The 12,789-nt window shown below is 54.7% G+C and overlaps 1 protein-coding gene across 5 annotated transcripts in view; it reads right to left on the bottom strand.

Annotated features, from left to right (window-relative positions):
• The window catches only part of ECE1 (endothelin converting enzyme 1), a 116,270-nt gene that overhangs the window by 18,336 nt on the left and 85,145 nt on the right, over window positions 1–12,789 (bottom strand). For all 5 annotated transcript variants that reach the window (XM_032303671.1, XM_032303673.1, XM_032303670.1 and 2 more), the window contains 5 exons: window positions 12,542–12,688; window positions 11,407–11,472; window positions 10,182–10,373; window positions 3,903–4,045; window positions 2,567–2,681 (listed from right to left, as the gene is read on the bottom strand). In XM_032303671.1, coding sequence (XP_032159562.1) covers window positions 2,567–2,681; window positions 3,903–4,045; window positions 10,182–10,373; window positions 11,407–11,472; window positions 12,542–12,688 — 663 coding nt within the window. The remainder of the gene's footprint in view (window positions 1–2,566; window positions 2,682–3,902; window positions 4,046–10,181; window positions 10,374–11,406; window positions 11,473–12,541; window positions 12,689–12,789) is intronic.

The raw sequence follows: 12,789 nt of genomic DNA, 5'->3' as shown, positions 1-12,789 counted from the left end.
TGTTAGGTGTTTGGAACTGAGAGACAAACTGGCCCTGGGCCTTGCCTGTGAGGGGCTCAATGGAAACACCCAGGTAATCTGCATGACAGCCCCAGGAGGCAGGCGCCCCTGTGCGCCCGTGTGTGGATAAAGAACATGGCTTGGAGGGCTCTGCCTTTGGGACGGACTTTTGGGGATCCCTTCGTGTACTCCCAGACAACCCCGGTCAGCAGGCTAGGGACTGGTTACTCCTTTGGAAACTTGGGAACACCGAACCCTCTGCTCCAGGGAAGGGATTGGTCTAAGGCTGGAAGAACATTGCAAACACAGACCTTCTGATCCAAAGTTCCGTGCTGTTTCCTTACACTATGCACGGGGCATGTAGTGACTCAAGTACACAATCTCCCACCTCTAGGGTCTTCCAATGCCCTTGCTTCTGACAAAGCCTCCCTGCCAGCTGAGAGCATCGCACTGGTTGGAGCAGACGGCTGCACCCGGAGCCTGGCCCAGGAAAGCTCCCTCGCTTTCTCGCCCGCCCTATCTATCATAGGAAAAGAGAGACCTGAGATTTACCATTCTAACTGTTGGTGGTGTCAGGTATATTCATCCCGGTGTGCAAACAATCTCTTGCTAACGTGAACCTCCACACCTACTAAATGACTCCCCATGGCTGCCTCCCTGACCGTGCCCCTCCCCCCGCAACCACCAGGAGGCGCAATTTTAACTTCTGGCTCCTGCAGAGGCAAGGCTGAGTGGGGCAGGACTCAGTGTGGGCTGCCCCATCCGTTGTGCTGGGACTGAGAACACACTCCCTACTTACGAGCTGTGCGACTTTGAACAAGTCCCTTCCCTTCAGAGAGCCTCAGTTTCTTCATCTATAAAATGGGCTGGTGATAACAGCTCCTCACATAGAGCTGTTATAGGAACTCGGTGACATAATGCTTATAAAGGGCAAACATCTAACAATAATATCTTTCATCATCATCATCATCATCATCATCATCATTACTAGTGAGTGGCTGAAAGTGCCGAGTAGTCATGGCCATCCAGAGCTGGGTTTGAACTTGAGCTTGGCTGCCTCCTCGCTGGGTGACCTGGGAAACCCTTCACTGCCCGGAGCCTCTTCGCTCCTCTGCACCCAGGTGGGAAGCAACGAGGCAGGCGCACACTCCCCGCACACAGGTGTCTCTGTGACGCCCGTCCCAGGTCCTGCTCACACTCCTCCCCTATAAAGTCCCCTGGGAGGCCCTGTGCTCCAGGGGACAGAGTCACGTCTTGTCACACCTGTGACCCAGGGCTCACCCAGGCCCGGCCCACGGTAGGTGCAGGGGGAGCGGGAAGTCGGGCCCTCCCCTGGCCCTTCTCTTCGGTGCCAGGTGGCTCTCGTGGCTTTGGCCCTGTGGTACCCTCAGAAGCCTCTCTTATGCCCAGCCACCCTCTCCCTCACCTTCCTGCCGCAGGTGCGTGTACATGCTAACGGGAGAGAAAAAGAGAACCCTGTGCAGGATAGACTCCAGGACCAGAGGCAGGAGCCCATATCCTGTCCTTCTCTGCCAGCACTTATCTGGCTCTGTCCGCTCCACTGGACTCCAGGAAGGGACGCAGGGGCAGGGTGTATTGGGCGGGCTCTGCAGCTGGGGACCTGCCTGGGGCCCTGACTTGGTGTGTCCCATCAGCACATCTGAGGGTCTCTGGCAGGGGACGCGGGCTCTGGGGGGCACAGACCCCACCTCACTTGTCCCGTGTCCCCACACAGGGCTCTTGTCCTGTCAGCTGCACGAATGAGAGGGGGACAGCCACCTTCTTGGGGAAAGAGAAGAAATGGCCTGGGACATTCCTATCTGGAGTGGGGTCCTAAGGGAGGGAGGGAGGGTCCTGGAGCCCTGGGACCTCTGGAAGAATGGACCGCCAGGGGTCATGGTGGGGGCACTGGAAGGAGGGTGGAGACCACCTGGCCGGCTGGGAGGGTAAGAGCAGGGAACATGTGTGCACTCTTACCATGAACCAGGCTCTGTGTTTATGGGGAAGGGGCAGTATTCCTGGGGGTCCCCTGTATAAAACAAGGATCATGATCCCATCCAGCTCACAGGGATATGAAGATCACATGAGTTACAGGAAAGTGTTTGTTATCAACGTCACTGAGAAGGGGTTGGGGAGAGAGAGAAAAGAAACCACCTTTTGCTGTAAAGAAGCTAAATCTCTAAGTTGTTTTTTTTTTTTTTTTTTAAATTTAAGTAATCTCTACATCCAACTTGGGGCTCGTAACTCATGACCCTGAGATGCATGCTCTTCCCACTGAGCCAGCCAGGCACCCCTCTAAGACTCCTCTTCACCCATTAAGACCCAGTGTAATCATCTCCTTCTAGAAGCTTCTGTCCATCTCCAACTAGCTTAGATCCAGTCCAGTGTGCCCTGGGACATTCGAGGGGACCCCTTCAGAGCCCCTCACCATTCTCTCCCTATCCTCCACCCCCCTCACAAGTTCCACGGCTCCGGGGGACACAGAGGTCGCATGAGCCTCCCACCCAGGGCCTGGCACACGGCAGGCGCTCAGCAGGTGAATGGGAAAGCAGAGAAACAGGCTCACCTTCTTGGTCCCGTACATGACTTCCATGAATTTCTCGTCGGCGTCCTGAAAGCGCTGATCAAGGAAGGAACTTGTCTTCCGCACTAGGTTCCAGATCATGTAGTTGTTCAGCAGGCTGGGGCAAGAGCAGATGGGACAGCTCAGAAGGGCCCAGAGCTGGAGGCATCACAGCACTTCCCATACTGACCTTTAGGGGGCGTGCAAACCCGGCCTTTGGATTGCAGGCTCTTTCCACACCACACCCCCCTGTACTCCCCACCCCGACTTACCCTCCCCAGTTTGGCAGGTTACTGCTTACTAAGCACAGAGAACGTCAGGTCTTCAAGACAGAACCCAGGTCCTCTTTGAACACCCCTCGGTGCCTAGTGCAGTGACTTGTGTTTGTCGGAGAGCTAGCTGCCTTTTGTTTGGGAGCCATGGAGTCACCACATGGAGACTCCCCCTGGAACGGGTTGGGGGGCGTGGGGAGCAGTGCTACTGGGCTGGAGCAGGGAGGAGCTCGGAGATGTCCCGACCAGAAGCCCAGAGACGGGAGAGGAGGGCTCCAAATAGGAGGGGCAGGAAAGAGATTCATCTGTGGCCATTGTCACCTTTGCAAAGAAGTCACTTTAGCACCAAGAGATGTTCACAACAGTGACCATCTAGCCTCAAACTGAAACCACCCTAAATGTGTGACAGGATGGGTGGGAGTGAGTCAGTAATCCTACTATGTGTACTTGGTGGGAGGAGGCACAGCCAGGAAGAATGGGGTCCACATGGGGTGCAGGATAACACGGGGAAAATGCTCTTGATGAAGGTCAAGGGGAAAGCAGATTATCCACGTGGTCACAAAGATGGGGAAAAAAGGAACCACGTATTAGAAAATTCACCTCTCTCTCTCTCTCTCTTTCACACACACACACACACACACACCCATAGAATCAACAGTAGTGTCTGGATAATACTAATTTTTTTCTATCTTTTTTCTGTAGTTTTCTAAAACCTCCACAAGTCTTTAAAATTGTAACAAAAATCATAAATATTACCTACAGATATCAGGGAACATTGAGCCCCATTCCATGTCATTCCCTCACCCGGTTCTCACATCCCCACAAGGTAGCGCTATTTCCACCCCCAGTTTAGGACGGTAAACTGGGAGCCCGAACCAGAGAAAGGGCGAGAAACTTGCCCAAGGCGACAGAGCTGGTGGGCGGAGGGGCCGGGCTCTGAATGGGCTGCCTCTCCCCAGGGCCCACTCTCCCGAGTCCGTCTGTCCCCCGCTGCCCCCGCCTGTCTGGCCCGAGCAGAGCAGGGCAGTGTGGGACCCCAAGGGCTGGCTGCCGCTGGCCATCCTTACCATTTGTCTGTGCTGCTGATGAGGGCAGAGACCTGCCCCAGGTACTCCTTGTCGTAGACGACAATGGGCTCGGACTCATTGATTTCCACCGGGTAGAAGATGGTATTGAGAAAGGGCAGCCAGTGGATGGCGGGGGCCAAGGTCTGGAAGGGAAGAGACAGGGTGACTCGGGGGGGGCTGCCGCTCATCTGCATCTGGGGCCTCCCCCGTGCCTCCAAGGAGCTGGGCGCCAGCAGTGCACCGGGCACACACCACACTATGGCTGCCCGACTTCCGTCAGAGAGGCCAGGGACAGAACTCTAAGGAGACAAACAGCAACCTCAACTTGAGATGGAGCTGGGCTGGAATACAGGGGACCGGGGGACAGCAGCGGTAGCTGCCGTGCAACAAGCACTCCCGTGACAGACACCCCTGCAAATGACTCCCGTGTCCTCACTCAGTGGAACCTCAGAACAGGCCTAGGGGTAGGTACCATTATCCCCACTTTATGGATGAAGAGACTGAGTCCAGACAGGCCTAACATGGAAAACTGTGGAGCATCCGGAGCCAAACGGCCCGGGTATATGTTCCAGGGCTCTTCCCAGCTGCGCCACCTTGACTAAGCGGATAAATCTTTCTGGGCCTCGGGGTCTCATCTGAAAACTGGTTTCCTCATCATAAGGGCACCCACCTCATAGGCTTGGTGTAAGGGTTAAACAGGTTCATAGTGTCTGTTCCACTCAGCACGTGCTTCTCTCATATCAGTTAGCTTCCATGCGACTTAGTCTAAAATGACCAGTAAATTCAAGAATGACAGCACTGTCTAGTGTCAACGTGGGACCCCTGGGTGGCTCAGGTAAGTCAGGTAAGCCTTCAGCTCAGGTCATGATCCCAGGGTCCTGGGATCGAGTCCCGCATCAGGCTCCTTGCTCGGCGGGGAGTCTGCCTCTCTCTCTGCCTGCCCTGCCTGCCGCTCCCCCTCCTTGTGCTCTCTCTCTGATAAATAAATAAATAGAATCTTTAAAAAAAAATTAATAAAGTATCAGTGCTTTGTCCCACAGGTGATTTTTCTCAGGCATGGGGTCTGAAAAAGCAAGCTCAGAAGGACAACCTTCAGCAAGAAAGGAAAAGCCCTCAGTTCAGCTGATGCACAGGAAGCTGGTCAGTGCCATTTTTTAAAATAAGATTTATTTATTATTGGGGGGAGGGGCAGAGAGACAGAGAGAGAGAGAATTAGAGAGAGAATTCTAAGCAGACTTGGTGCTGAGCATGAAGCCCAACATGCGGCTCGATCTCAGGACCCCGAGATCCTGTCTGTGCCGAAATCAAGAGTTGGATGCTTAAGCGACTGAGCCACCCAGAGGCCTGGTCTGCTCGATCTTTTCTTTTAAAAAGATTTTATTTATTTATTTATTTGACAGGGAGAGACGGAACACAAGCAGGGGGAGTGGGAGAGGGAGAAGCAGGCTTCCGGCTGAGCAGGGAGCCCAATGTGGGGTTCGATCCCAGAACCCTGGGATCATGCTCTGAGCCTAAGGCAGATGCTTAATGATTGAGTCACCTGGGCGCCCCTGGTCCGCTTGATTTTAATATAATTTAAAATGAGTGCCTGTGCCGGAGCTCGTTCCCTGAAGAGGCAGTGGTTGGCCTGGAGTAACTCGCAGTTTCAAACAGCTAGCTTGCTCTCGGCCCACTTGGTGGTGGCCCCACCGCCCAGGGCTCATCTGTCTGCGGAGTCTCTGTGTCCACAGTCAGCCTTTCCACTCCACCCCCACCCCCAAGCAGCCTCCACTCACGCTGTGCTCTCTCCCCAGGTTCCAGTGATTGCTTTGATTACAAACTTGTATAACTTTTGGGTTTAATTGAGGTAAGACACACAAACATACAGTGTACCCTCTTAACCATCTTTAAGTGCCCAGGGCAGTGGCCTTAAGCACATCACACTCTTAGGCAAGCACCACTACCATCCATCTTGATTTCGTCTTGCAAAACGGAAACTTCTACCTATTAAACGATAATCCGTCCGGCTCCCTCCCCGGAGCCCCCAGGAAGCATTATTCTTTTTGTCTCTGCGAATCTGACGGCTCTAGCTACCTCGTATAAATGGAACCATACTGTGTTTGTCTTTTTGTGAGTGGCTTATTACACTGAGCCTATGACACGGTCCTTAAAGTTGCCCAACTTTGAATCTAATTGTAAGCATTTATACAATTAATGAGAGCTTCATAAACTGTAGGCGCCTGGAATGAAGTCCTGTTTTTCCCATATGCCTTGTTATTTTTAGTTAATTTCTTGTCCTGTGATTCTCCAGAAGGCGTTGTTTTCCAAGCCACATGTACTGTGTGATACAGCAAAAGTGTTTCTGTGCGTCAGTTACTTAGAATGGTATCTGGTACGTAACGACCACTCAGTGCTCAGCCGATATTAGCTATTGTCATCATTCTCAAGGTCTCCCAAGAGTGGGTCTGGGCTTGAACGATTCTGAATTCTGTTCTCTATGAAAGAGAACACTCTATGAAATTCTGTTCTCCATGTTCTCTTGAAAAAAGGCAAAAGGGATGGGGCGCCTGGGTGGCTCAGTGGGTTAAAGCCTCTGCCTTTGGGTCAGGTCATGATCCCAGGGTCCTGGGATGGAGTTCCGCATCCGGCTCTCTGCTCAGCAGGGAGCCTGCTTCCTCCGCTCTCTCTCTGCCTGCCTCTCTGCCTACTTGTGATCTCTGTCTGTCAAATAAATAAATAAAATCTAAAAAAAAAGGGGCGCCTGGGTGGCTCAGTGGGTTAAGCTGCTGCCTTCGGCTCAGGTCATGATCTCAGGTTCCTGGGATCGAGTCCCGCATTGGGCTCTCTGCTCAGCAGGGAGCCTGCTTCCCTCTCTCTCTCTCTGCCTGCCTCTCCATCTACTTGTGATTTCTCTCTGTCAAATAAATAAATAAATAAAATCTTTAAAAAACAAAACAAAACAAAACAAAATCTAAAAAAAAAGAAAAAGGGCAAAAGGGAAGACAAAGAAAGTGAAAGACACATTACACGTGACCTTCAGATGGTAAGATCGATCAATAATGTAAATTCAAACCACAACAACCGATTCATCTATGACCCGCTGATAAATCCCTACGACGCCCAGTAAGAGAACAGTCACAAAACCTTCCACTTAACGATGCTGACTCTGCAGACAGCTAAGGTGACCTTCCTGCGGTCGCATAGTTAACCAGTGACCGTGCCTGTTCACTATCCAGGCTCACTCGTCTCTCCGGTTTCAAAGGGCAGCTCAGCTGCAGGGGGCAAGGACCTCAGAGGACGGAAGAGGGCAGCTCCCACAGGCAGCAGCGTGCTGGCTCTCGGGGCCAACCCGAGTGGCCTCTCTCCCTAACCTGTGCATTTGCTCTCTCTTCCCGGCATGAGCCCCTCGGGTGGGTCAACCTCTGGGGCTCCTCCATAACGTTTCCGGGGCTGTGAAACTTGGAGTGTCCAGGTGAGACGGTCAAATAGGGCTTGGCAGCTGCCTGCAGGACCTGCTGGCAAAGACGCCTGGGAAACTCACCAAGTTGACAAAATGTCATTGTTTATACAATTAACGAAAGCTTCCCAGACTGCAGGCGACTGGGACACTCTCATCAGGGCACAGCCATCAGGTGGTGATAAATCCCTGTGTACTTAACACAAGCGTGGTTCTGTAGGGAGAGCAGGTGTTCTGTGCGGGTAAATTCCCATAACTCCAGATAAGGTGTGCGTCGAATACCAGAATTTTCACATTTTCTATCTTGCTTTAGTGAATGCCTAACTTAGACATGTGTGCCTCGATCTGTCTCCATGGAGATGGCTGTTTTAACTAACCAGGACATTCCACTTGTGACTCAAATCCTTTGGGGCACACCAGTCAGCTCTATTTTCCAGACCTGCAGCCAGAGGGTCCTGATGGTCACCAACCAACCAGCCCAAGTAGGCTTGCAAATAAGAGGAAAGAAAGATGCTCTCAGATTTTATCTCAGCTGGAGAATTAAGAGCAAAGAATCAGGCTCATTCCCAAATAACTTTTGATGCGGAAGGTCCCAGAGAGGAAGGAGAAGGTCCTCAGGCCCCTGAGAGAAGCAACAGAAGGATGTCCGATTCATGGCTCTGAATTCAGACCCTGTTGGGGGCTGGCCTGGAGCCACTCTGTATTCTGGAACCATACTCTGAAGGTAGGTGCACTTTTCCCAGAGTCACCTGCGGTGTAGGAAGAGAACCAAATTTCCAGACACCAGGGAACACCAAGACAGGCTCTGTCCAAGGTTGGAAGGATCAGACTGGTTGAGTGCTGGAACTGTGGGCTGTCACCAAGAAAGCAACATGCGAATAAGGCTTACTATACAATGTCTGACTTGTCCGTGTCAGTTTACACAGTGACATCCCAGGTAGAGATTCTTTTGGCTTCAGGGATCCAGGACAGTCTTTAGACATAATTTTTTAAAAATATCGACATATGCCCAGTTTCTCTGGGAAACACTTCATAGTTTTCAACTTGTTTTCTAAGAATGCTGTGGCCAGAGTGAAGAACCACTGCCCCTTATGGGGACAGGGGCTGCCCGCATCCCTCTCTGTGTTCTGGAACACAGCAGGAGCGAAGGAGCGAGCAGAGCCCCATTTTACAAGGAAGGAAGTCAAGGTGCGGAGAGGGGGGTCATGTGACTTGCCCAGGGTCACACATCTCGGGGCTGGGCCAGAGCAGTCTTCTGACCCCAAGCCTGGGGCTCGTCCCTCTGCAGACGTCGTCCCCACCCTAGCAGCTCTGCAGCGGCGGCGGAGGAGGAAAAGAGAAAAGCTGTGTGATAGGGTGCCCGGGGGGGGCAGCAGGAAGCCACGCCGGGCCGGATGTGCTCAGGGCCACCAAGTCTTCTCTGCCGCTCTTGGGGTAGAGTCGGCCGGCACCATGGCCGCTGTGGGGGTTACTGGGCGGCCGCAGGTGGCCCGCCTGGGCAGAGAAGCAGGCCCCTGGAGCAAACCAAACTGCACAACACAGACGGCATCTCCTTTGACCTCTGGGCCTCGGGGCGGAAAAACAGCACCAGATGGTAGCCAACAGCCTGCTGATCTCCGTAACAACCACGCCGCCCCGCTCACCCCGATGCCAACATCTCCGGGGACCTCACGGGCAGCTGGCACCCAGAAGCGGCCCTATCGCCCTCAGCCCCAGCTCTGCCTGGGCCGCAGCTTCACCTGGGACAGCCGGCCAGCCTCCAGACCGCTGGCTCACTCAGCAGATCCCCTTCCCTGGCTTGGCCCTATCCCTGCCCTAGGGCCCTCCTTTTCCCAAAGCACTCAGCAGCGAGTCCGGGATTATCTCCTCGTTGGTGTGCCTCCCTGACCTGGAAGTACCTCCGGAGCAAGGCCTCGAGGGCGGCCCCATACACACCTGTTAGAGGGAGGGATGGAGGCAGAAAAAAGGTAGGGACCTACATGTTCTTCCTGAGAGGAGAGGAAATTTGCCAGCTCTAATGGATGGGCAGGACCTGGCTGGTCAACGAGAGCAGGAGGAAGGAGATGGCCTGGTGGAACCCCAAGTGGCCTACACCGTCCTCCCCAGCGGGCAAGCGGTCCTCCCCGGGCACTCCTAGGCAATGGCAGGAAACAGGAAGACTAGCCAAGGCTACTCTGCTGATTCCTCTGTGACCCTGGGGACCTGGGATAAGACCAGACACCAACACATGGTGAACTGGAAAGATGAAACTGGCAGGTGATCACCTCAACGCACCACCTGCAGGTCTCAGGGAGCCACCGGGGGGCAGCCTTTGGCAGAGGGGCTGCTGGCTTCGGAGCTGGGTTAGTCAGTGACAGGGAGCAAGCAACCCCATTACACCTCCAGGACGTTGCCAAGGCTCATGGCAAGAGCAGAGATCCTGTGAGCCAAGCCTGAGTCCACTGTCCAGCTCCCTTGATACTTAGGGAGCCTCGGGGCCTTGAACATGTCATTCAACCTCCTGGCCTGGCAAAGGGAGAAGTGGCTACAAAACCACCCCTCACGCCGCCTGCTGTACACCAGGCTCCACAGGACTGGGGCTTGAGACCAGAAATGCCCAAAAAGTGTGGGTGATTATCATCATGACCCTAGAGCCTCCCCAGGTAAATGCTGTTACAGAAAAGCTGTGTGGCCTCTAGCAGGTAACTGAATGTCCCTGAGCCTCAGTTTTCCTATCTGCGAACTGGGGTAACAACCATCCCTGCTTCATAGGGTTGTTCTGAGGACCTGATGAAGTGGGTACAGAAACCCCGGCCCAGCGCCCTATGTCCTGAAGCCCTGGGTGTGTCCCAGCGCCACGTTACCTGCAACTCAGCAGCGGTCACTTTGTGGTAGATGAGCTCCTCATCCCGGCGCTTCTCCTGGGGGATGGTGATGTTGGCCAGCGCTGTCTCAAAGTCCAGGATCTGCTGCATCTGGGGCCGGATGGTGTCTTCGTCCCCGCCACCCAACAGCTTGCCCAGCTGGACCATGTAGTTCAGGTACCCCGTCAGCACCTGTGGGCCCGGCCCCCGCGATACGTCAGTGCTGTCACCCACGCACGGCCCACTGGACAAGGGTGGAGGGCAGGGTGGGGCCAAGCCACCCCAGGGAAGGTTCTGGCTCTGCGCTGCCTGACTGGCTGCCCACAGCACTCAGGACAAAGCCCACAGGTCCCCAGCAGGTGGGTCCCTGCAGTCCCAGCCCACACCCGCTCTCGGATGCCTGTCACATGAAAGTTACCAACAGACCGTCTTTCAGGTCTTAGAACAGTTTTCTGAGCTGCACTTCTCCACTGTGGCCCCAGACTGGAATTAGGTTCCCCTGCTCAATTTTCTCAGCTCACCCTTGAGTGACCACAACTGGTTACTATGCCTGTAACTGGGTGTTTAGTTAATGAATGCCCCCCTTCCCTGCTAGACCCCAAGACCCGGGGGTGGGGACATGCCTATCCAGGTCCCCAGTACTTGCCCAGCAGCGGGCACAGGGGAGCTGTCTGCTCAGTGCAAGTGGACGGATAAAGCAGTGAGAGATGATGACCCACAGGTGAGGTTTCCCCGGGACATTGTGAGACACATGAGTTTTGGAGTCAGTGGGTCTGGATGTGAACCTCAGCCTCACCGCTGTGGGACCTTGAGTGGGTCACTTAGCATCTCTGAGCCTTGCTCGCTCCTCTGTAAAAGGCAAGGTAAAAATAATGGCCACCAGGCGGGTGGGGGGAATGAAGTTCAGAGACGTTCTGTATCTGCAGGGTTACTGGGAGGGCCGGAAGTGAGTCTATCAACGACAGTGGCCATTACTGTCTCGCTCTACAGTCGAACAAAGGACACCTGTCCCCTGCCTCTTGTGCCCACGACACCTGAATGTGAAACAGCCAAAGAGGGGGGATCCCCTTTCCTGCCAGGGACTGCCTAGCACCCATCAGGTAAGTGACACCTCTGTGCCACTCCAGCTTTGAAGACCCACGTAGGTGTGGACCCTCAGGAGATACTCAGCGGGTAAAAGGCCCTGGGTGTGGGCTGGGAGCCACTCCCTCGGCATTACACTCACCTTCTCATTTTCCGTTTTGTTCAGGTAATAGTCCCTTGAGGGTAAGCCCAGGCCAGACTGGTCGACCTGGAGAGGAAGGCAGGAGTGACCGGGGGGCCTCCTGTCACATGGCAACACGGGACTAGCCCGGGTGCCCGTAGGAGCAGGAGCTGGTGGCGGAGGCCACCTCTGAGGTGTGCCCACCCAGGGCAGGGACAGACACATGTCTGGCGGCACACCTGCCCAAACGCAGGGATTCTGGGCCCTTCTGAAGGGTCAGAGCCACCCTCCTCTCTCAGCCCCTCTGAGGTTTGGCACAGCACTTCTCCTTAATTAAAAACTTCCCAAGATGGTGCGGTGGTTAACAGCTACTCACACCCTGCCTGGCCTTCGTCAAGCTACCGAAGCTTCCCTCTGGGTCTTCCTCTGGAAAACGGGGGAACTAGGATCTCCCGCTGAGCTGGAGTGAGGATCAGAGGGGAGGTCGCCTGGAGAGGGTGTGCGGAGGGTGTGGCAGGTCGGGGAGCCTCAATTTCTGACCAGCAGCTCACACAGCCTCGTGGGTGCACCCAGGCCAACCTGGGTGTCAGTGTTACTACGGTTCCTTTGATTGATAAGCAAACTGCGGCTCAGAGAGGTCATTTGCCGAGGTCATGCGATGAGGGACAGACAGAGCTGGGTAGGACAGAGCTGGGTAGGAACCTCAGCCCAGCCTGGGCTCCTGGCTTCTGCATCGCCGGGTGGGCAGACCAGGGGCTTCGCTGGGTGCACTGACACCAAGGCTAGGGCAGGCTCCGGCAGGAAGAGCGGGACTCAGGGCCATAAAGGCCAGGAGCCGAGGATGGGGGACCCAGAAGTTAACATCACTCTTGGGGCCCACAGTGACCAATCTGAATCTCGGAGATTCATCTGTGCCACAGTGACCGCCCCCCACCCCGATCCCGCACCTGAAAACAGCAGGCTGCATTTTCATGACTTCTCGCCTATACAAATCTCATGGTTCAGAGCCTCAGAAATAACCCCCGCTCCGAAACCTGGAGGCTGTCTCCCAGCGCAAGTCTGCCCTGAGCCCTGGCACTTGCAAAACTCAGAACAGGTCATGAGGTGAGACTCAGAACATGCCCATTCCTCTTCCTGGGGCCCCAGGCCGGCTCACCTGGATCACGTTGCTGTTGGAATTCTTGGAGTCGGCACTGACGTACACAGAGAAGAAGGGGGAGGTGCGGTAGTGAGAGGTGACCACCTGCAGCGTGTCCTGGAAGTTGTCTTTGTCCCAGGGACCGGTGATGTTCCAGCCCCCGAGCTGTGGGGACCAGAGGGAACAGCGAAGTGATAAGGTGGCAGGGAGACCCCGGCATGAATTCTGCTTCCGCCGCTCACCGGCTCCGTGACCCTCGGGTGGTC

The sequence above is a fragment of the Mustela erminea genome, chromosome 10 (assembly GCF_009829155.1).
Source record: "Mustela erminea isolate mMusErm1 chromosome 10, mMusErm1.Pri, whole genome shotgun sequence".
Taxonomy (NCBI): Eukaryota; Metazoa; Chordata; class Mammalia; order Carnivora; family Mustelidae; genus Mustela; species Mustela erminea.
The sequence above is the reverse complement of the archived record's forward strand: the minus strand, read 5'-3'. Positions and strand labels throughout refer to the sequence as shown.